The sequence below is a fragment of the Marmota monax genome, unplaced genomic scaffold (assembly GCF_021218885.2).
Source record: "Marmota monax isolate L192 unplaced genomic scaffold, Marmota_monax_Labrador192_F-V1.1 WCK01_AAM20220418_F8-fsc00012, whole genome shotgun sequence".
Lineage (NCBI taxonomy): Eukaryota > Metazoa > Chordata > Mammalia > Rodentia > Sciuridae > Marmota > Marmota monax.
Window position 1 is genome coordinate 10219555 of NW_026695227.1, and position 24680 is coordinate 10244234.

Genomic DNA, 24680 nt, shown 5'->3' on the forward strand with positions numbered 1-24680 from the left:
CAATTTGTATCTCTCTGGATATATATATATATATATATATATATATATTTAATGATACTGGTGATCTATTGGGTCAATGCCAATAGACAAGTCAGTGCCTAGAAAGTCTTGTTCCTGCATGTGAACTCAGAAGGACTGCTGAGAATATGTTGGTGAGACAAGGAGGAGGGAAACTTCTCTTATCTCCAATATTTAGGTGGGGATCAAAGCAGAACAACCTAGGCTGTGAAGTAAAACATGCACTCATAAAACATCTGGAGAAATCCATATGTGCAGTTGGCATGCCAACTATCCTGTATTTATTTTTCCCTGCTTGTAGATGCAGGGCAGCCCTCTATTTTGTCCTGTCTGCTGTCTCTGAGGAGCACGTGAGTAATAAAATGTTCAAACCTTCTCTGTGGAGTTCTCCAAGATTTTTCTTTGGGATCAGTAAATAGTATGCTGGGAATTTTGCAGCCCTGGGGGATGAACAGAATCTAACCCAGGGTCTTGCATATGTTAGGTAAGCTCACTACTACTGAGCTTTACTACCAGTTGATATATATACACTTCACATTTCTTTCATAGTTAATTACAATGCTTTGTATTACTTAGATTTTTCTACCACTCTGTCTCTTCCCTTTTCTCCTCTACCTTCTTATTTTTCCATCTGAGGGCCTTTGTACTGACCACCTCATATATTTGGTTCAAGAAGGTATACCTCAGTTTACAAATTACTGTTTCTGCACCGTGACTCAGAAGTGTGGGAGTGAATAGAAACTGCTACTGGCTTTTATAAAGTGTCTTATCCTTGTTACATATTAAAACTCCCTTGGACTGATTCTTTTTTTTTTTTTTTTTTTTTTTTCTTTTTTTTTAATTTTTATTGTTGGTTGTTCAAAACATTACATAGTTCTTGATATATCATATTTCACAATTTGATTCAAGTGGGTTATGAGCTCCCAAGGACTGATTCTTAAATAGCCCCATTTGGTACATTCCAGCAGCAGTGATACTTGTTAACCATTTGGTTAACCATCAATTTTCTTTCTAATAATGCTGGATTCTAGATCACATAAATTTAGTGTTTATAAGAAAGAATCACTTTTTTTTTTTTTTTGCCTTTGTAGTGCTGAAGATCAAACCCAGGGTTTTGAGCATACTAGTCAAGTGTTCTACAACTGAACTATATCCTTAGCCCAAGAATTACATTTTACCACATAGATCAAATCCAGTGTTTCCTCATTATCTCTAATGGCCTCACATCATCATAAAAGTCAATTAATAGTGTAGTAGGAAGTGCTCTTGTAAAGCCATGGAGATTTTGCCTCACTGTACTTTAAGCTCTTCTGAATGGTTATTATTGGATTGCCTGGCAATCTGTTTAGCTGTTACCTAGGCATCAGAGTGAACTTATAGTTAATAGGGTTATATTCTGCCTGTATGAATTAAAACAAAAAAAACAAAAAAAAAACCTAGAATTTCGTTTACCTCTTTAGTAATATCCAGAGTTTTCACATCCATAAATCTGTCAAATTTCAAACAGCCAATCATCCTGCAACTACTGTTGTTGTAGGTGACTTGCACACATTATAACAGAGCCACTAGTCATTTCGCTACTCATTCCTTGCCATTGTGCTCTTCCCAGGTCATGTTACTGGTTTAAAATACAATGGGAAGAAAAGGAGAGTAACTTGAGTAGACTTGGTAGACTACAAAGGACCACAGAAAGTAGGTCTTTGATATTCTCTTTACCTTTTCCCCAGAATATACTGTTCTAGCCTCTGATAAAGTCTTCTATCTCAAAGAAAGAAGAAAGACAAACCCTAAATCTATAACTCAAGTCTGGATTTTGAATTTCTTTCACTTTTTTTTTTTTTTTTTAGTACTGGGGATTGAACTCAGGGGCACTCTAGCACTGAGCTACACCATAGCCCTTTTTTATTTTGAGGCAGGTTTTCACTAAGTTGCCAAGGCTGGCCTTGAACTATCCTCCAAGTCATTGGAATTACAGGTGTGTGCCACTGTGCCTGGCTCAAAGTTCCTTTACTGAACTAGGGTTTATTTTTATTTATTTATTTATTTATTGTATTTATTTATTAGTTGTTTTTTTTTCGGCGGACACAACATCTTTCTTTGTATGTGGTACTGAGGATCGAACCTGGGCCGCACGCATGCCAGGCGAGCACGCTACCGCTTGAGCCACATCCCCAGCCCTGAACTAGGATTTAAACACTGGAACAATTCCCTTGGATTGTGTTAAGCAAATGTTTTACCTTTTCTTACTACATAATAATAACAACAAAATCTCATTTAGTAATAGCCTATTGAGTATCATTTTATTTAATCTGGATAAAATTTAATAATAAGCTCTCAAACATATGTGAGTCCTTATTAGGACAAGGCATTATTTTAATTATTTAACAATCATGTATGTTTGTGCATGTGTGTGTGCTTGTGTGCATACTAGGGATCAAACTTAGGTCCTTGCACATATTCTACACTAAACTGTATTCCTGGCCTTCATCTCTGTATTTAAATTGTCTCTGCAATTCTATTATTATCACCATTTTGCAAATGAAAAAACTGAGATTAAAAGAGATTAAAATGTTCAAATTCTATAGCAGGACTAATTACAAAGCTCAAATTCTTTTAATCTCCTTCATTAATTTGATAGTCTTAAAGAATAAGAAACCAACCTTGTATCCTTTTGAGCAAGGCCAAGTAGAATCTGAAGTTAGAGAAAATGGCCCTTTCTTGTGTGCTTTGCAGATACTATAGACACAAATAGTAGGCATTAGTTTTTTTTGTGTGCACACACAATTTCTCTGATATACACTTCACATTTCTTTTATAGTTAATTATAATGTTTTGTATTACTTAGATTTTTCTACCAAAATATATTTTTCTACCAAAATACATTTTCTTCAAAATATCAAAATATTGTTTCAAATACTTGTTACAAAGGATCAAATAGGCACATGCCGCAGTCTGGCTGGGCACAAAATCACGAGCCACTCAAACAGGAATAAACTTTATTTTTAAACTCCTGCCAATGCCCTGTATGCTCTGGGGGGGGGGGGGGGAAAGGCGTTTCCCCGACCGGCAACAGGAAATCCCTCCTCCGGAATTCCCTCCTACTGCACTTCCCAACCAATGGGAACTCTCGTAGCAGGCTGAGGTGGACAGCAGGGGTCTAATATCCATATGAATGCAGATCTTAACATAATCATATCATCTCAATTGCTTGCTGGCGTCACCTTTCAACCAAAAATGCCATGCATCATACTACTTGGCTATGGCTCTTAGCAGGCACAAACTAGAGAGATTAAAAATTTAATCTAAACTGGGTGTGCAGCCTATGTCTGTAATCCCAGCAATTTGGGAAGCTGAAGCAGGAGGATTGCAAGTTCCACCCAACCTCAGGAAGTAAGGTTCTCAGCAACTAGTGAGACCCTATCTTAAAACAGAAAATAAAAAGGGCTGGGAATGCAGCTGAGTGGCTGAGTGCCCCTGGCTTCAAATTCCAATACTCCCCCCACCCCCAAATTACCTTTATGAACCAGGTACAGTGGCATACACCTGTAGTCCCAGCAAAGTGAGGCAGGAGGATCACTTGAGCCCCGGAGTTCATCCAGCCTGAGCAACATAGGCAAACTCTGTTACCTTATTACACATTAAGTAATAAAATTATTCTTTTTTATTGGATCTTTCTTATGTATTGATCTATTTCTTTTGCTGCCAACCCCACAATTTATGGCTTTAAAATGTGATCTGACTTTTGGTAAGGTACATCCTCTTTCATTATCCATTCAATGATCTTTTAAAAAAATTTGTTCTCCCATGTATATTTTAGATGATGAAAATTAGGAACTGTTTATGTTTCTTTGTTAATTAAGCCCCAAATTGTGATTTATAGTCACAAGAACACTGACTTAAGATCATGGAGAATATAAACAAGAAAATGACAAAATTCCTGCTCTCAGATGGTGATCAACTGTATGGAATAGATTTATAATCTAATTCTCAGAACAGGAAAAGGAGGCAAGATAGAACATATACTGATCACCTTATTATACAGTTAAATATTTATTAGGTCTTTAAACTGAGCACACATACAAGAAGTAGCATGGCCTTTCTTAGGTGTTTAATGAGGTTGTTACAGTAGTTTTACAGGCAACCAGTTCCCTTAGGCTATCTTAAAGTTGTAAAGAATAGAACAGGTGCAGCCTCATTTTGATATAGTGTCTCTGAAAACTAAACACTTAGGAATTCTTCCTTTTTCTTTCTTTCTTTTTTGGGTGGTGGTGGGCAGAACCTTTTTTTCTTGGATGTCTGGAATTACAGATGTTATGAATTCTTAAATTTCAGTTTATTATACTATGACACTAACTAATTTTCTGTTAGATATACAGGATTGATTTCATTTTAAACATGTTTTCAATTGGGTAATGATCTAGCTATCAGATATCCCTAAGTAATTTTATTTCATAGACTATTTTCTTCTGCAAATTCTTTATATGGTTACTCTGGAAACTAAATCTAACACAGTTATAATTAAAACCTTTATGACCAGAGCCCCCAGATTTATATTCAGGGATCTTTTCATTCCCTCATATAAAATGTTTATTATGTAACAAGTTATAAAATATTTTTCTGGTCCCTTCTATGTGGTATAATTATTATGACTTAAATGCACAATCTAGGTGTCATAAGGCAGCCATTTGTAGGCATTTTAACGGATGTATTAAAGGGAGAAGTAGAGTTGGGAATGTGGGTCAGTGGTAGAGCCTTGGCCTAGCATGGGCAGAGCACTGGGGTTCAATACCCAGCACCATAAAAAGAAAAACAATAAATAACTAAAAGGGAGAAATAAGTTTGCACTAGGAAAATCCATATTAGCTCTATGAAGAAGACTGCTGTGGGTTTAAGTGAAGAGGAATGTGTAGGACTTCAAGAAGCACATAAGGGGCAAGCCATTCTAGATAATGGAGGATCCCAATATCATGCTAAATGCAGGAAAGACACAAAAATGTATTGGATACTTCATTATAATGTTATATTTTTATAATCATCTTCTAGATACATGTTGCAAGCTACTAAATAATTTTATTGACATCCTGAAGCTAAGATTTGTTCTAAACCCAAATATAACTAACGGGCTGGCCAGTGGCAGCCTGTTAGACTAACATGCTGGTCAACAGAAGATTTCACTATAGAATACTCTATGGTGATCAGCTAATACAACCTCTGGCTGAGGGATATTCTTCTGGGAGACTGGCAGAGTTTCAACAACTAATTAGGTTAGCTTATGCATTTATTTATTGGGTATCTTTTATATCCTAGGCACTATTCTAGGCAGTGAAAATGTGACAATAGATAAGATAAGCTGTAACTCTGCTCTCTTGGGGCCACCATTCTAGTATAAAAGCTGGACACTAAAAAAGGTGAACACATTGATTTCAAGACAACTTGTATTGTGATAAGTGATACGTAAAATATAAAACAGGTTGTTTTGATAAGGGAAGCAATGGGAGGGGCCAGTAGGGATGACTTTTGGGTTAGATTTCAGTGAAAAGACACATGGAGAAAAACCAGTAGGCAGAAATCATGAAGGAAAAAACCTTAGAAGCAGAGTAGAAACAAAAACAGAGAAGTGAACAGTTTGCCAACTAATAAGAAGTACTTGTGAGTCCCCAATACTACTTCTTGAGTCTGACTTGTATCATCCCTGTTATCTCCTGAATGTATGCATAAGCAGACATATATGTTCTAGCTGCCATCTTTATTTTGCTGTAGGATCTATCTATGGATTTACCCATCATCCAGTCATTTCTATTCGGAGGAACAGATTGTTGTTGCCAGTTCTTAAACTCCTTAATACTGCCGTGAACATTCTTGTACACACTTTTTCAGGTGTATGTGTGGGATTTTAGTATTTACCTGGAATTGAAATTGTTAGGTAGAAAAAGATGCTTATCATCATTGGTATTAAATATTGCTAAATTATTCTTCAAAGTTTGTTTATTTTTCTGATACCAGGGATTGAAACCATGGGCACTTTATCACAGAGCTACAACCCCAGTCCTTTCTATTTTTTATTTTGAGGCAGGGTCTCACTAAGTTGCCCAGGTAGGCCTCAAATTGGTGATCTTCCCTCAATTTCCCAAGTAGCTGATGATATAGATATGTGCCACAATGCCTAATTTCATTGCTTTTCAAAATAATAATTTAAAAAGTCCACTTGGCATTGTCAGACTTCAAAATTTTTTTCCAATCCAATGGGTACAAAATGGTATCTCACTGCTGTTTTAAGCAAGTGCTCTATCAAACTATACTTCCAGCCCCCCGTTGTTTTGATTTATATTGCCTTGGTTATTAGGGAGATACATCTTCATAAGCTTATTGGATATTTGGGTTCCTCTTCTGAGTACTGATATTCTTTGCCTGTTTTTTTTTTTTTTAATGCTTTTTTTTTAAGAGAGAGAGAATTTTTTTTAATATTTATTTTTTTAGTTCTCGGTGGACACAACATCTTTGTTGGTATGTGGTGCTGAGGATCGAACCCGGGGCCGCCCGCATGCCAGGCGAGCGCGCTACCGCTTGAGCCACATCCCCAGCCCCTCTTTGCCTGTTTTTTTTTTTTAACGGTGGTTTGACTTTCTTATTTTCGCGTAGTATTCTGAATACAAATACATCTTTGATCATACACATTGAAATTATCTTCTCTTTTTATAACTTCTCTTTTTATATTTAATTTTGTGGTTTCTTTGGTTCTAAATAAGTTGTCCAGGTTGACCTGGAACCTGTGATCTTCCTGCCTCAGCCTCACAAGTTGCTGCAATTTTGTGGTGCTAGAGATTGAACCCAGGGCCTTATGCATGCAAGGCAAGCACTCTACCAAGTAAGCTATATCCCCAGTCCCCATCTTTTTAATTTTTAACATTATGTTCTTCATATAAAAAAATTCTCATAGGTATGTGGATTTTTTTCCCTGGGATCTTTGTCCATACTAGTGTATTTATCCATTCCTAAATCAATTATATAATAAGTCCTGGTTAAGACAGGTCTTTCCAACTTCATCTCCAACATTATGTGCATTCTGCAAAAAACTGTGGAAGCATTTCTTTGACCTTAAGTTTTGGTATGAATTTCAATGTCATCTTAACAAGTTCCGTGAAAAATCTTGTTGAGATTTTAATTGCCATTGCATTGTATGTATTGATTAGTTCAGGGAGAATTGAGATCTTTGTAATAATTATTTTATTTATGAATATGGTTCATTTTTGCATTAATATAAATACATCTTTAAATGTCTTATACCTTGTTAGTTTTATTCATAGACACCTAATAGTTCAAATTTTGGAATATTAGATGTTACTTCCCCCCAATTGGAAGGAATGCATAATCTAGCGTTCCCTGGAGTACATGATTTTGTTTTCTTTTTTTGTGTTGGGGATTCATCCCAAGGCCATCCACACATAGCATGTGATTAAAAAAATGCCTAAGTAGGGAAAACGTTGAACCAACTTCCCTACCATTATTGTACAACTCCATATCTCCTCTTTTTTTAGTTTAGGAAGTTTAATGTTATCCTTGAAGTATTTGTTTTGTGAATTACGAAGGTAAGTAGGTTCTTTTTTTGACAATCAGAATATAAATTTTTGCCAATGAGATAAACATTTTGAATGGTAATTGAGTCCAGTTAGGGGTTTAATTTACTACTAACAAATGTATCCACCGTGAACTAAGGTCAAAGTCTGAAATCAAATCCTAGTCTACTTTATTCCATCATAAAATAAAACTAGTTAAGTCCTTTCACATTACTTGTAGGTTATCCCGTTTCCAGCGTTCCTTTACTAGGAGATATAGCTGTTGAATGATACTGACACTAAAGGTTTCATGGTAGCATTCTGCGAGCTTTCAGGACCCACTCAGGGATGCCACGACAGTCTTAGAGTTGCTGAATCTCAAAACGAATTTTCCTTCTATCCCTTTCATCTTCATCCCAGACAATAACCTGTTCTTCCAGACTTTGAATAACTCTCAGTATGGTCAAACATCTGACACTATATATAACACTTTAAATGTTGTAGTTGTTTACCCAAATATCTTAACTAAATCTGTCCCTAATATTGTGATCTCCATACGCTGCCAATGGGAAATCAGCTGCTAACGCAAACTATGTGATCCCAAGTACACAGCAGCTCCAGGATCAAAACGACCAAATTAACCCAGTCTGCCTAGACTCAGGCCAAGTTCACAGCCTTATCCTGGGGTTATTTCAGGACGTGTCCCTTGCTGCCCCCGCCCCCACCCCTCAAACCCTCAGCCCTAACACCCCTCAAACCCTCATGACCCTCCTGATCTGGGGAACCAAAGCTTTAAGGCCTTGCAGGGTTTGGCAGGGCTCCGACTCCTGCCGAGGGGGGGTGGGGGGAGAAGCCCGGTGTATTCCAGACTAACAGCGCTCTGGGGGCCTCGTGCCATCTCCGCGGCTTGAGACCCTGGGGCGGAGCAGCCATCCCATTGTGCCGGAGGTTAGAAACCCAGCTGGCTCCTGACGCAGCGGAGGCTCCGCCCCGGGCGTGACGCCAGCGTCAGGCCAGTCCCGGCAGCCTCCGCGGTCGACCGCGGTGGATCGCAGAGGAATTTTCCCCGTGAGCGGCCCGGGCTCAGTTCAGCAGCTGTCCAGACCCCGGTCGGCGATAGTGTCGCCTCCAGCCTTTCTCCTACCGCCCTCCCGTCCGTTCGAGCGCCCCCAGCCCTCCCGCGAGGGCGCCCCGGGACGGAAGGAACCACCAGCCTGTCGGCGCCCGCCGTTCTCGTGGTCGCCGTCGCCGTCGTCGTTGTGGTAGTCTCCGCCGTCGCCTGGGCCATGGCCAATTACATCCACGTCCCACCCGGCTCTCCGGAGGTGCCCAAGCTGAACGTCACGGTTCAAGATCAGGAAGAACAGCGCTGCCGGGAAGGGGCCCTGAGCCTCCTGCAACACCTGCGGCCGCATTGGGACCCTCAGGAGGTGACCCTGCAGGTAACGCCCACACCGCAGCCCTGATTTCTCACATCCCTGATGCGGCCCTGGAGGTTTTCGCATATCCCTAGGACCCTCGGAACATCTCTTTCCCAGGCTTTTGGGAAGTGACCCTGTATTTCTTCCATCACACCTAGGAAGGTCACACTCCCCTTTTCTTCATCTTTGCTTATTAAGATTGCCCTGAGAGCAATTTTTCTTTTTCTCGAAGCCGCTACGTAAGTGACGCACCCTTTCCACACCGGGAAGATTCCTGTTCATAGTTTGCCCCTCCTCCCACTCCCCTGACCATTCTCTCTGCAAAATGAACCTTTTTCATTCCTCTTGCATCGGGTCCTCGTCTGTCGTTTCAAGCAACCTCCTCCCATAAATAATGCAGTAATTAATCCTCTCTGATCTTTTCCTCCCTTCCCCCGCGATTTACTCCCTTTAATGCTTTATCCTGCATTTATCTTCCCCAGTCTTCAGATTGGCGAAAATTCTCAATTCCAGAGTAATAACCATGGTCATGCATTCTAGATCTGATTTTTAGTGGCACTGTGTACATTATTTTGTTTGAATTTTTATTTCTAAATTTATATATTTAATGTTGCCTAATATTTGATGTTAGAATGAGCAGTGGTTTGGGAATATTTCCCTTTCCTGAACCACTGTGTTCATAGACAAAAAAACCGAAAGAATTCCCTAAGAATCTAGGAGTTTTCTAATAACGTGGGAGATACCATTTCCTACATGTAACATTTATTTTCAATGATTTGTTTTTAGTATTTACAGTTTGAATTTTAGGATATTTTACCTGAAAATGAAGCTCCTTTTGTCCTTTTTCCTTGCAAATTAAAATTAATCAATAATTTAAAAGCTGTGATATTTGGGGTTTTTAGATCTGAGCAATAATGTAAGAATATTTATTTGAATTGCCAAATCATCTGCTTCATTTTGATGACTGCATGCAATAAATTGTTGAATTTGAATATTCAGAGATGTTTATCGATATAATTCTTAGCTAAAGGAGCTAGCTACCTATACAAAGATAAATAAAAATATGATCAGTGACTAGTTCCAAGAATGGTTCCTAACGCTTGGGCTTTCATAAGTTTTAGTTTCAGTTCTTATTGCCTAGGAGAGTTTTGAGCAGATTAAAAGGAACCATATGTTTCAGAAGAAAAGTTAGACAAAGAATTGCGAAATTTTTAAGGGAGTATTTTTTTGTCCAAGTATAAATGAATAGTGAATCCAAAATGATTTTTGTATATAAGTAAAAAAAACTCACATATTTCCTTTAAGGAAATGTCTTCCATATTAAAACTTCTTTTTTTTTTTTTTTTTAATTTTTTGTGGTGCTGGTGATTGAACCTAGGGCCTTATGAATGCTATGCAGAAAGCGTTTTAGGCAAGTGCTTTACCACATAGCTCTCATATATGCTTGTTATATATTAACTTCTTTTTAGTTTATTTTAGAAGTTTTTAAAATTTATTAAAATGATATATTTTATGGCAATTGTAAATTAAATATCTTTTATTAAAGGCAGTGCTATTTCTTATAAACTCTAGTACTGGCAAATCATGTTAACTTTTTAAATAGTGACTTTAAAATTGAAAGTTTTGAAGGTTGAAATTTCCTTTGGTGTATTTGTCTAAAGAATAGTAATAGCTATGGTGAAGTGCTCTGTGCCAGAGTGATATATTTAAAAAAAAAATTGCCCAAATCAAAATGATATTAGATAGATAAGATTTCTTTTTTTAGGTGAAACTTGGTGAAATAAAGCTAAGGTATAGGTAAACAAAAAAGAGGAAAGGTGATTGTAACATGAAACTGACTTTGATTGTTGGAAAGTAACTAATTACAATTGAATCTTGTTTTTGCTATGGCAACTTTTAGCTTAGATCTTCTAAATTATGAATCTAAATTATTAGATTCATAATTTCATCTTCTAATATAATTATTTATAAGTGATGGTAAACACTATGGCTTGTTTTGTTCTAAGGATGATTATTAGAAATACATTCCTTCCACATGCAAGTAAAGCATTTGGTTAAGAAGCTGGGACATCCATAAGATGAATTGATCACTGTTCATCTGTTAACTCAGTAGATCTGCTTTCTCACATTGTAGGTCATTGCAACTCCTACTTTAATGATGCTTCAGGATTTCTTTAGTCAATTTCATTGGGAATATTTTCTTTTGAGATTTTATTTTCCTTGAAGTATAAGGTCAAAAATCAGACCTCATATTTCAGAAGAGGAAGCGTGTATCACATAATCAACTGATTATAATGTAATTTTAGGACAGTTGGGTATCAGTAATATAGCCTGTGGTTTTTCTGTTTTTTTTTTTTCTTCCTGTGTTGAAGATCAAATCCAGGACCTTGTGCGTGCTAAACAAGTGCTTATTACTGAGCTGTACTTCCAGCTCTAGCCCATTTTTTTCCAAAATAATTAAAAAATATATATAAATTTTTTTTTGTGTGGTGTGCATTTAAAATGTTTTAAACTACTTTAGAAACTTTCTGTAGAAAGTAATACTTAGTTTGTAAACTAGTTCTGCAGACTGGACTATCCAGAACAATCCTAATAACTAAACTATCAGAAATTCCAGAAAGAAGCAAAAAAAAAAAAAAAAAAAAGATTTGAATGCAGTCAAAATGATGCAAGGCCTAATCTTTGCTCAAACTATGGGTACATGGAATAATAAATCTCATTTTTGGATAGAATTTCTGTCTTTACAAGAGTAAAGTATAAAAGGTGGATTTTGACTTTTGGATTGTAGTATCTGGAATAAGGATCTAAGACAATAATATCAGCCATCATGCTTTGTATTTAATAATACTTTATTGTTTATAGAACACTTTAACATGCTCTTTCTCAACTGCCCACTGAGGTGGATGTATACAAATATTGTTAATGTGTATTTTAGATAATGAAACTGAACTTGTGGTTTGTAAATGGCAAATCTGGAATAAGAACCCATTTTATGAATTACTGCTCTTTGACCAAGAAAAGGTTATGTTGATACATTATGATTAAGGCAAGGAAGCCAGGTCTGTATAAAATTAATTTCTTAAGGGGAAAAAACGGCTTTTTTTTAAAGTTTCCTTGAGCGTAAATTTGCATTCCTCTTCCCCTATATGTCACTATTTTAGAAAAGGGATTATTTCAACTTTCCTTTAAGATAGTGATTCCTTTTCTTATGTAAAAACTCTTTCCTTTACTTACCTGAGTTTGGATTTTTGACTTTTCTGCATTTCTTTCTTTGGGTAGTCATTGTATAAAGGAAAAAAAGAATCAAGTCTCTTAGGTTCAACAAAATAATTCTTTTTTTTGGGTACTGGAAATCGAACCCAGGGATGTTCTACTACTGAGCTACGTCCCCAATCCTTTTTATAATTTTTTAAAAATAATTTTGAGACAAAGTCTTGCTAAGTTGCCCAAGCTGGCCTTCAATTTAAAATTGTCCTGCCTTAGCTTCTAGATTCCTTGGGACTATAGGAGTGTACCACTACACTTGACAGTAACAGAATAATTCTTATGATACTCTTAAAATTATTTTTCCTTGTAAAAATGTTGATAAATTCTTACTGTATGTTGTTTTAGGATCTTTCTGTTTGCCATATTGACCAATGTTATTTTTCTCATTGACTCATCTCTGTAAATTTTTTCATGATCTTGGTACCTATAGGACATAATGGCAAAGGTTTGCTAGATTAGTAAAACCAATATTATGTAACATTGTAAAACTAATGTTTATTTCTGCTTAGGATCCCAGTGAGATTGCTTACTATTAAGGTACATTTTATCCATTTAATTTTTTAAAAATATTTTATTTATTTTTTAGTTTTCGGCGGACACAACATCTTTGTTTATATGTGGTGCTGAGGATCGAACCCGGGCCGCACGCATGCCAGGCGAGTGTGCTACCGCTTGAGCCACATGCCCAGCCCTTCCATTTAAGTTTTCAATAGCAAAATTTTAATAGTGGTAAAGAGAATGGAGTTTGAATGTAATGCTAATTTTGAGTCTAGACTCAGTACTTGATTTAACTTTCCTAAGCTTCAGTATCTTTGACTGTAAAATGGACTCAATAACATCCTCTACCTCTGCAGGTGGTTGTGAGGGGGCAATAAATAGTCTCAAGAAAATTATTTTTATTGAGTACCTACTATATATTAGAATTCTTAAATTAAAAATATCTGTTTTTTGAAATTCCCAATTTGATGGGGAAGGGAAAGACAAATAAGAAAATACAATAAAAGTCCTTTTTACATGAATATTCAAATGTTTTCATATGCAAAGATTACATAAGAACATTTTTTAAGTATTTTTTTTTTAGTTGTAGTTGGACACAATACCTTTATTTTATTTATTTATTTGTATGTGTTGCTGAGGATCGAATCTAGCGCCTTGCACGTGCTAAGCGAGCGCTCTACCATTGAGCCACAACCCCAGCCCATAAGAACATATTTATAAAGTGTACTGTTCTTTTGGCCATACTTGAGTATTTTCAGTGTAACTTAATATCAGTGGTTAAATCCAGTTTTTCTATTCCCTATTCCCTGGTTTTGGTGTCTCAGGATAATAAAGTATTAGGGTGGATGGTAACAAATACTATATTTGTATAGCTAAGAGAGCTTGTATTTTCTTTCTTGACACTAGTTAAAAAAAAAAAAAAAAAGCTTCAGTGCTATTTCTGAAGGTGCAGATATTATACTTCCCAAAATCTTCATCTGTAGCTTGTTTTGCCAGTCTTTGACATTATTGGCCTCCTCTTGTCACCTGTAATCTGAATGGGCTAGATCCCCACTCCCCAGTAAAGCCAAAACCTTCTCAGCTGGGAGGATAAATTTCATTAGGGAGTCTGGAAGTATAATTCTTGGAATTGGGGAATTAGTGGTTAATTAGAACAAGGGTTTTGAGGCCAGGCATGGTGGCCCATACCTGTAATCCCAGTGATCAGAAGGCTGAGGTAGGAGGATCACAAGTTCAAAGTCAGCGTCAGCAATTTAGCAAGGCTCAACTTAATGAGACCCTGTCTCAAAATAAAAAAGGCTGGGGTTGTCAATCAGTGGTTAAACACCCTGGGTTTAATCCCCAGTAGCACCCCCCCCCACTCCCCCCAAAAAATTGAACATAAGAACATGGATTTTAAAATGATGATTACCATAGGATGCCATATTAATATAGTAGATTGAGACTACTACAGTTTAAAAAGATGATTTAGAATAAGATAGGATACATCAGAAAGCCTTGCAGATATTAAAGTAAGTATTGTTTGGTTTAACTTCTTTCAGTTTTATATAAAATTATCTTTGTATTACATCAGTTGTTAAATGTATTTCTTCCTGTTGTGCTGGTTTAAAAAAAGTGTAGCTGGTGTGTGTGGTGTAGAGTGCCCATAGCTCCAGCTACTTTGGAGTCTGAGAGGCAGGCAGGAGAAGCCCTTGAGTCCAGGAGTAGAAGACTAGCCCAAGTATCTGGGCTATTTAGTTGTGGATGGACACAATAATTTTTCAGGGAGAAAAACCTGAGAGGTTATGTGTCAGTCCAGACAAGCTGTATTAGGATAGTAGCCTTAGATGGAAATAAAAGACAGATCTGACATTTTAGAAAATAAATGTGGGACTTCTTGCAGGTGAGGAAAGAGGGAAGATTTAAGGAATGGGTTTCTGTGTGTGTTTCATGAGTAGCAAAGATAGGGAAGTAATAGAAAACTTGACAAGAAAAATATAATCTATGATTTGTTAAGTCTTATATTGGGGATTGAAACCAGGGCCTTTCACTTAATAGGCAAACTACTACTGGGCTACAACCCCAGGCTGGTTGTTTTTCTTGATTTTGCTTTGTAGGGTATTACTTATTCTTTGATGTACCAGATTGACTATAAATGAAAATTTAATATCACTTTTAAAATTATGAGGTAAACAAACATTGAGAAATATTCATGAAACATAAGTTGTACCTATGTTAACCTCAACCCTGGGAAAGAAAATGTTTCTAGTATTCTCAGAGTATCTCCGTTTCCCTCCTTGGTCTCCCTCTAGTGGTAACCACAAAATTGGTTTTCTTTCTTTAAACAAGATAGAACGTTTTGTAGTAGTAATTTTTCACAAATAAATTCTCTGAGAAAATAATATGCCAAAATGTGTTAAGATCCTTTTATAAGAGACTATGCAAAAACAAAATCATTTTGTTTTAATGAAAAGATATATTGCAGGGCCTGGGGTTGTGGCTCAGTGGTTGAGTTGCTTGCCCACCATGTGTGAGGCACGGAGTTTGATCCTCAGCACCACATAAAAATAAAATTAAGTTATTGTGTCCATCCACAACTAAAAAATATTTAAAAAATATATATAACAGGATTAAAACTTTGAATAGAAGGAAAAAATGCTTCCTATTGTCTATTCTCTATTCTGTTCTCAAATGTTGTTATGTTCTGTTCTTTTCTGAAACATTTTGTATATTTGTAATTATATGTACAATTTTGTATTCATTTTTTTCACTGGCCTTTCATAAACATTTTCCCATGTTTGTATGGTGTTGACTCTAATTTTTGGTAGCTGCAGATGTATTCAATCATGTTAAATACCACATGACTTAGTTCTTAAAATGACATTGCAGTCTGGGGATGTAATTCAGTGGTAAAATACTTGTCTAACATGCCTAAATCCTTGGGTTCATTCCCCAGCACCACTAGGAAAAACAATAACACTGGGTTTTTAACTTCTAGCCTGTAAAGAAGTAGAAATACATGTATTTTATCTAAGCATATTAATTTTTGTTAAAAAGACAAACACATGCCCTTAATAATTCAAGGCTATAAAATGAAAAGTAAAAATTCCAAATCCTTCTGCTGATCCATAATGGGGGGAGGCATGGAAAAATGGAGGAATTTTGATTGGGCAAAGGGGAGGTGGGGAAGGGGGCATAGGGGCAGGAAAGATGGTGGAATGAGATGGACATCATTACCCTAGGTACACGTGTGACTGCACATATGATGCGACGCTACATTGTGCACAAACAGAATTGAAAAGTTGTGCTGCAGTTGTGTACAATGACTCAAAATGCATTCTGCTGTCATATATACCTAATTAGAAGAAATAAATTAATTTAAAAATTCTAAATCCTTCAACTTTAAATCATATACCTCAAAGGTATTTTGTAAACAATTTCTTTTGTCTTTCTAAAATACTAAGTAAATTACAGATTTAGTTGGGCACCTATCTGTTCATAAATATCAGTAAATATAACAACATTTCTTTTGTATATATAATAAATTATCCTAAATCTTTTTTTTTTTTTTAATAAAACATCTTTGGGCTGAAGATATGTAGGTTAGTAGTTGAGTTTTTGTCTAGTATTTTCAAAACCCTGCAAAATAAAAACAGATACTTTCTTGGCTCATTATAGATACTAATCAACCCCATTTTTTTTTAAACATCATTGAAGCCATTTTTATTTTTTTTGGGGGGGGTTATTCTATCAAACCACTGTGATAGGTAAAATATGGATAAATATTCTAAGTGTATCCATAGTATAAATTTTCAGTGGAATTTAAAGATTATAAATTGTATCCATAAGGGTTCTCCAGAGATTCAAAATCAAATAAATAAATAAATAAATAAATAAATAAATAAATAAATAAAAATTGGCTTGTACAGTTTTGGTAGTTGGCAAGTCTGATATTAGGGCAGGCCAGAAGAGTGGAAATCCTCAGATAGGAGTCTTTAAACAGAATTTCTTCAAGACAACCTATTTTGCTTCTGTGGCCCTTCAACTGATTGGATGAGGCCCATCCGTGTTGCTGAGCATAATCTCCTACATCTTATGTCACCTAATTATAGTTATTAATTACTCTACAAAATATCTTTACAGTAGCTCCTAGATTAAATATAGAGTATCCAATTTTCTCTTATTGAAGTAAGTTGCATTGATTTAAAAATTTGAATGTTAATAACCTTTGCATTCCTGCGGTAAACCCCGTTGGTTGTGAAGTAGTTTTTGATATATCACAATATCAATTGTTAGTATTTTAGCAGTTTTACAACTGTATATATGAACTGGATTAATCTATAATTTTTCCCTTATTATAATGTCCTTGACCAAGTTTTGGTATCAAGTTGGAAGGTGTTTCTTTTCCTGTTTTTTGGAAGAGTTGTTTTTAATAATATATGTTTAGGATCTGTAATGAAGTCTACTTCTTTATTGTTAACTTTTTTTTGTTTTGATAAATTTCGCTAAGAAGTTTTTAACTTTATTGATCTGTTTTTGCAATTTATTGATTTTTTTCAATCAATAGTTTTTAACTTTAGTTTTCCTATTTGATAATTTTGCTCTCTATTATTTCCTTTCTAACCTTATTAATTAATTAATTAATTAATCAATGGTAATGTGAATTGAATCCAGGGGTGCTCTGCCACTGAGCTACATCCCAATCCTAAAGTTTTTAGTTTTTTGAGACAGGGTTTTGCTAAATTTTATCCTTGAACTTTCTGTCCTCCTGCCTCAGCCTCAAGTGGCTGGGATTATAGGTAGAAGCCACCATGCCTAGCCCTAATCTTTGAATGTTAGTGACCTTTTATTTTTCTAGGTTTCTTTTTAGCTGGAAGCCTAGATTACTAATTTTTTGCCTTTGTGTGTATGTTGCAGGGTAGGTACTAGGGACTGAATCCAAGGCCATACTCATACTAGGCATGTACCATACTACTGAGCTGCCCTCCCAGCATCTGATAATTTTATCTTTTAAATTTCTGATATATTATTTATAAGTACTCACAAGTTTTGATATGTGTTGAGAAAGGCTAAAGTCTCTTGTGCAGGCTTTATAGTCTTTTAAAACATAAGAATGGAACATGAGGGCTGTAGCTTAGTGGTAGAGTGCTTGCCTTGCATACGTGAGGCCCTGGGTTCGATCCCTAGTACCACATAAAAATAAAGATATTGTGTCCATCTACAACTAAAAAAAAAAAAAAGATAAAGAATGAGTGAGATGGTACACTTATAATCCCAGTGACTTGGAGGTTTAGGCAGGAGGATCACAAGGTCAAGTCCAACTTCCACAACTTAACAAGACCCTGTCTCAAAAGTGAAAAATAAAAGGATTGAGAATATAGCTCAGTGGTAGAGTGCTGCTGGGTTCAGTCTTTAGTTACCCCCCTCCCCAATATAAAAGAATGTACCATGATCCTGAAACACTTCCTTACCAAGAGAGTGTCCTCACAGCTTGTTCTGAACTTGTCACATTATGTGGCAATATCTTTCCCTGCTTCAGACTCTGTGTGTACTCCTTTGTTCTGCTTAAGATGTATGTCACATGTCACCTGGCCAACTTCACTACTGTGTCTGACCTCTGTGGGAGATGATGAAGTCCTTTTGCTCAAGCATAAGAGGAGGGTGTACAGATCAGTTGTCTGCATATGGTTCTGTGAAATCTGTTAGCTATGGGGGACTGATAGCCCCTACTGAAGCTGGTCTTGCTCTGTCTCTTCTTTTTGTGAGTAAAGCAGTGCTTTACTGCTCATTGTTTTTTTTCCTTGGTGATTCAGATACCAAGATATAGTGGACTGACATACTTATTCTGCTCCTGACTGATAATGGACAACAGATGCCACTTGCTTGATAATATGTATTCATTATCATTCAATTAAAAATGTTTTCTAATTCCCATTGTGATTTTTCTTGTATCACAGTTTACTTAAATGTGCATTCAAATCATTTCCAATGAATTTGTGATTTATAAAAGTTTTAAAAAATTTTTAAAAAGTGATAAAACCAAAATTTATCATCTTCACCTTTTTTATTTTGTATGTGTGTTGTTGCTGTCTAGCCACATCCACTGTTGTTGTCTAGCTCATACCCACTATTTGTGAAAATACCAATTTTTTAATTGAGGCTTATTCAGTATTCAAGCCTGTAGTTCATTTTGGTAGCATTTTATGCAGCCTTCAAAAGAATGTATATTCTGTTGTTAGATATGGCTGTTTTTTTTTTTTTTTTTTTCTTTTTGAAAATCAGGTCTTAAGCAGTATGCTCAAGTTTCCAGCAATTATTGGGGATTCATTTAGTTCTATCAGTTTTTGCTAGATCTATTTTGAAGCTGTATTGATATGTCCCTTTTTATGTCATTTTGTTAAGATCTGTCTGATGTGGTATAGCTGTATCAGTTTTCATTTTGCATGTCTTTTGTAAAGCATCATTTACTAGTATTTTAATTGAGTTATTGAGTTCTTCATTTAATTACTTACATAATTTTTTTCCCTTTACTGTTTTTTTTTTTCCTATTTATCCCATCTGTTTATGTTTCTATTTGTGTCCTTCCTTTTTCCTTCTTTTGATGTTTTCCAAATCTCGGAGGAATTCACATTGTAATATGATATGGTAAATATAGTTAAGCAATTATAGTACAATTTAGGAAATGCAATGGGTTGGGTACTAGCAAGCACTGAGAATTATTTATGCCTTATACAAACTTAGGGCCTGCCTCCTAGAAGAAGTAAGTACTGTGTTAAAATTTTCAAGGAAGTTAATAATGAGTTAATCAGGTCAAGCAAAGGAAGGAAAAGTTTGTCAGATTGCTAGATAGGGTGAGAGATAGCAAGGAACTTGCTACCCTGAGGAGTTTGGAATTTATCCCTTAAGCAGTGTGGAGCCACTTCAAGGTTTCCAACAATTATGTTCCTAATTTTACTTTAGATATATTGTGGTGGCAGTGTAGAGAATGAATTTTGTTTCCCTCCTTGGGGAGAGATGGATAAACTGGAAATGAGACTTACATAGTACTATAAATGGGATATTTACAAAATCCTAATTAGGGTGGGAGTGGGGATGGAAAAAGAGAAGAGGGGGGCTGGGATTTTGGCTCAGCGGTAGAGTGCTCGCCTAGCACGGGCAGGACCCTGGTTCTATCCTCAGCACCACATAAAATTGAAGTCATTATGTTGTGTCTATCTACACCTAATAAATAAATAAACAAATATTTAAAAAAAAAAAAAAGAAAAAGAGAAGAGGATTCAAGAAGTATATAGGAAACTTTTTAGGTATGTGGATGAAGAGAGAAGATTGAAGGAAGATTGCCTGATTTTTGTCTCTGTGGATGAAGGAATGAATGGACTGGTGCAGTGGCATTTGCTTGTAATCCCAGGAGGAAGGAGGAGCACAAGTTCAAGGCTAGCCGTAGCAATTTAAGGAGACCTTGTTTCAAAATGAAAAATAAAAAGACCTGGGAATGTAATTCAGTGGGCTACTCCTGATCCCAGTACCAGGAAAAAAAAAGGGATTGGTATCTGATATTTAGAAATTTTATTATGGCGTGCTTATGTAGTTTTCTTCATGTTTTTTGGGCTACAGTCTTGTCAAGCTTCTTTCTTAGATCCTTGAGATTAGAATTTTTCATCAAATTTTTGGGAAAAATTTTGACCCTCATATTCTTTTTTTTTTTTCCTTTGCAGATTATCTATCTTGGAAGTTTTCTGTCAGCTGAAGCTTTATCCCCCATCCCCACCCCAACATAGGGCTTTGTACATATGGCCTTATGTATGGTAGGCAGGCTCTCTACCACTGGACTAAATCCCCAATCCTCAACTTTTTTAGGCTCTTCTTTGAATAAAATCACATGTCAAAGTCCAATATGTAAAACAGATGAGAACAGATGTGGTGATAGTGTAGTGCATGTCTACATGTCTTTGTGTATGCTGTGGAGATATCAAAGCTTTGCCCATTTGTATTCCTATTCCATTCATTTAGCTAAAAAAAAAAAACACTACTAACGGGAGTACAAAATAGGATATGTAAAAGAAAGCAAATAAGAAAACAAGGCAATTATTAAAGAGGAAATAAACCATCCAGGAAATGAAATATATAGTACACTTCATGTTGGGGTTTTTGGATGGTTGTATATGTAGTAGTGTTATTAAAGATGGATAAAGCAAAAAGTGAAATATACTTATACCTCTTATACCTGTGGGTAAATGAGGATAGGGATATGTGTGTGTGTGTGTGTGTGTGTGTGTAGTTGGTACAAGAAAGCTGTCTTATAAGAATCCCTTAGATAATGTATATACTTTGATATAAAAAAGCAATTTAAGAACGATATCTAAAAATAGGAGTTAAATACTATGGGAGTTGAAAATAGTTTGAATTAGTTCCACTGTTGATTACTATCAAACTTTCAGTGCTAGTTAACTTTTTAAAACCATGTGCCACATACCAAAACAAAAAAGCAGATGGTAGCTTTGAAAGCAGAAGCATTGAATATAAAATCTCTTTCAAGAAACTTGGCTGGGAAGGGAAGGAGAAAGAAATTAGTGTCTAAAAGTAAGTGAGATGTATCGCCAAATCTATTTTTCAGTCTCTTACCACTTGGATCTTTTAACTTTTTTTCTCTTGCTTTTTTAATCTATCTTCATGTTTTATTTATTTGTTTAGGAATTTATACTTATGCTTATGAACTTATTGTTATATTATGTAATTCTCCAATGGAAATTTTAAGGAATTTCTCACTGCTTTGATTAGTTATATCATAAAAGTTAAAAATATAATTTCCTAACATGCTCAGAGAGAATGAATTGAATATTCATATACTCATTATCCAAAATCCACATTTGATTCATTTGTTTTTTTAACCCATTTGAAGTATTTTATTTTTATTTTTATTTTGGTACCAAGGATTGAACTCAGGGACACTGAGCCATATCCACAGCCCTATTTTGTATTTTATTTATAGACAGGGTCTCACTGAGTTGTTTAGCACCTCACTGTTGCTGAGGCTGGCTTTGAACTCCCCATCCTCCTGTTTCAGCCTCCTGAGCCGCTGGAATTCAGGTGTGCACCACCTCACCTGCCCATTTGAAGTATTTTGAAGCAAATCTCAGATCCCAAGTAACTGCCTTCCTGTATTCTAATATTCATTTGTAAAAAATAAAAACAAAGGGCTGGGGATGTACCATAGTAGTAGGGTGCCTGTGTAGCATGTGGGGGGCCCAGAGTTCCATCTCTAGTACCACCAAAAACAAACAAAACAAACAAAAAACTCAGATTTAATTTTTAAGATTTTTAAATTTTAATTTGTTATATATGTATGACAGCAGAATACATTGCAATTCATATTACACATATAGAGCATAATTTTCATATCTCTGGGTTGTACACAAAGTAGAATCACACCATTTGTGTCTTCATACATGTACTGAGGGTAATGATGTCCATCTCATTCCACTGTCTTACCTACCCCCTTGCCTCCTCCATTCTCCTCTCTCCCCTTTTCCCCTTTGCCCTATCTAGAATTCATCTAATCTCTCCCCCCCACCCCCATTGTGAATCAGCATCCTTAAATCAGAGAAAACATTTGGCATTTGGTTTTTTGGGATTGGCTAAATTGACTTAGCATTATATAATCCATTCATTTACTTGCAAATGCCATGATTTTATTTTCTTTTAATGCTGAATAATATTCCATTCTGTATGTATACCACATTTTCTTTATCCATTCCTTCTTCTGAAGGGCGTCTAGGTTGGTTTCACAATTTAGCTATTGTAAATTTTATTGCTATAAACATTGATGTATAAATTGAATTGTATTGTTATAAACATTGATGTTGTTGCATCACTGTAAGTCTTGTTCAATTTCTTTCTTTTGTGTTCTGTAGTTTTCCTTGTAGAGGTCTTTCACCTCTTTTGTTAAATTGATTCCCAAGTATTTTATTTTATTTTTTTGAGGCTGTTGTGAATGCGGTGGTTTTCCTAATTTCTCTTTGAGAGGATTCATCAATGATGTATAAAAATGCGTTTGATTTATGGATATTGATTTTACATCCTGCTACTTTGCTGAATTCATTTATTAAATCGAAGTTTTCTGGTGGAAGTTTTTTGGATCCTATAAGTATAGAATCATGTCCTGGGCAAATAATGATAGTTTGAGTTTTTGTTTTTCTGTTCATATTCATATCCCTTTAATTTCTTTTGTCGAATTTCTCTGGCCAGAGTTTCAAGAATCATATTAAATAGAATCGCTGAAAGAGGACATCCCTGTCTTGTTCCAGTTTTTAGAGGGAATGCTTCCATTTTTTTTTTTTTCCATTTATAATGATACTGGCTTTGGGTTTAACATATAGCTTTTACAGTGTTGAGATATGTTGCTACTATCCCTAGTTTTTCTAGTGTTTTGAACATGAAAGGGTGCATATTTTGTCAAATCTTTTTTCTGCATCTGTTGAAATAAGAGTAACATCAGATGGCTTGGGATGTAGCTCAGTAGGTACCTGCCTAGCATGTGGGAGGCCCAGAGTTAAAAAAAAAAAAAAAAGAAAAAAGAAAGAAAGAAACAACAACAACAACAACAAAACTTAGATGTTTTCTTACAAAATCACAGTGCTATTGTGTCACACTGAATAAAATTAGCAATAATTTGTAGGCATCCTTTAGTAGGCAGTCCATAATCAAATCTCCCCAGTTACCTCAAAAATATTTTGACACTTACTTGTTTGAATTAGAAAACAAACTAAATCTATACATTTCATTGGTTGTTAATGTTTCTTAAGTTTCTTTAAAGTCATATTCTAGCTTATGCCATTAACTATTGGTGATTCATTTGCATAGCCAGATCTACATTCTGGATTTGTATGTTTTTTGTTGTGATTCTTTGTGGTGTTTCCTTAATCTGTATATTTGCCCCATATCCCCAAAGATCTAGAAGCTTGATTCAATTCCAGGTCATGGATGGTACAGTGTATTTCATATTTGTATCATGTGAAGCAGTGTGACATGTTTGTTTAGTGAGTTCAGGAGGTGACGTTTCCTATCATAAAGTTCCCTATCAGTCTTTTACCTAAAGGCAATTAAAGATTAAAGATTGTTGCCTGAACAGTTGTTTCATTGGAAACAAAATGTTTTCATTGTAAAATATTGATTTTTCTGCTTCTGTTATTTCTTCCACATTTGTCGGTTGGTATTCTTTGTTAGAGAACTCTTCTTATAAATTAGGGCTACATGGATATTATGAAGTATAGTTCATAGAAAATGCAGGATACTTTTTTATTTTAAAAAAGTTAGAGGAGTACTGGAGATTGAACCCAGGACCTCACATAAGCTAGGGCAAGCACTCTTCTACTGAGCTACATACATCCCAGCCCCTTTCAACATTTAAAAAAATTTTTCTAAGACAGGATCTCACTAAGTTGTTGAGGCTGGCCTCAGATTTGGGATCCTCCTGCAACAGCAGGCTGAGTAGGCTGGGTTAAAAGTATGCCATCAGGCCTGGTGAGGATAAATTCTTAATTGATTTTAATTGCCATTTTTCATAGTAAGTGATACCTGTATTAATATTAAGCAAAAAAAAAAAAAAAAAAAAAAAAAAAAAAACCAAAACAAATTTAAAGGTATTCTCGTTTTTGGAGTCTGTAAAAAGTTAAGTTTAAATTCTGTTTTTAACAAATATACATGTTATTTTAAAAAATATGTGGTAAGATAAAACAGAGAACAAATTTAGAATACATTATTTACCTGGTATTTAAATGTTGTTAATATTTAAACTAAGGCTAGGCACAGTGGGTGTACCTGTAGTTCCCACCTACTCAGAGGCTGAGGAGGGAGGATTATTTGAGCCCTGTAGTTTCAGACCCATCTGGGCAACATAGTGAGACCCCATCTCAAAAATTTTTTAAACTAAGTATTAGAGGTGATT

The 24680-nt window shown here is 35.6% G+C and overlaps 1 protein-coding gene across 1 annotated transcript in view; it reads left to right on the top strand.

The window, feature by feature from the left end:
• The first annotated feature begins 8589 nt into the window (after positions 1 to 8589).
• Etnk1 (ethanolamine kinase 1) overlaps positions 8590 to 24680 on the top strand; it is a 63303-nt gene continuing 47212 nt past the window's right edge. Inside the window, exon 1 of the mRNA XM_046435721.2 lies at positions 8590 to 9013. Within this exon, the coding sequence (XP_046291677.1) occupies positions 8858 to 9013 (156 nt within the window). The 5' untranslated portion in view covers positions 8590 to 8857. The remainder of the gene's footprint in view (positions 9014 to 24680) is intronic.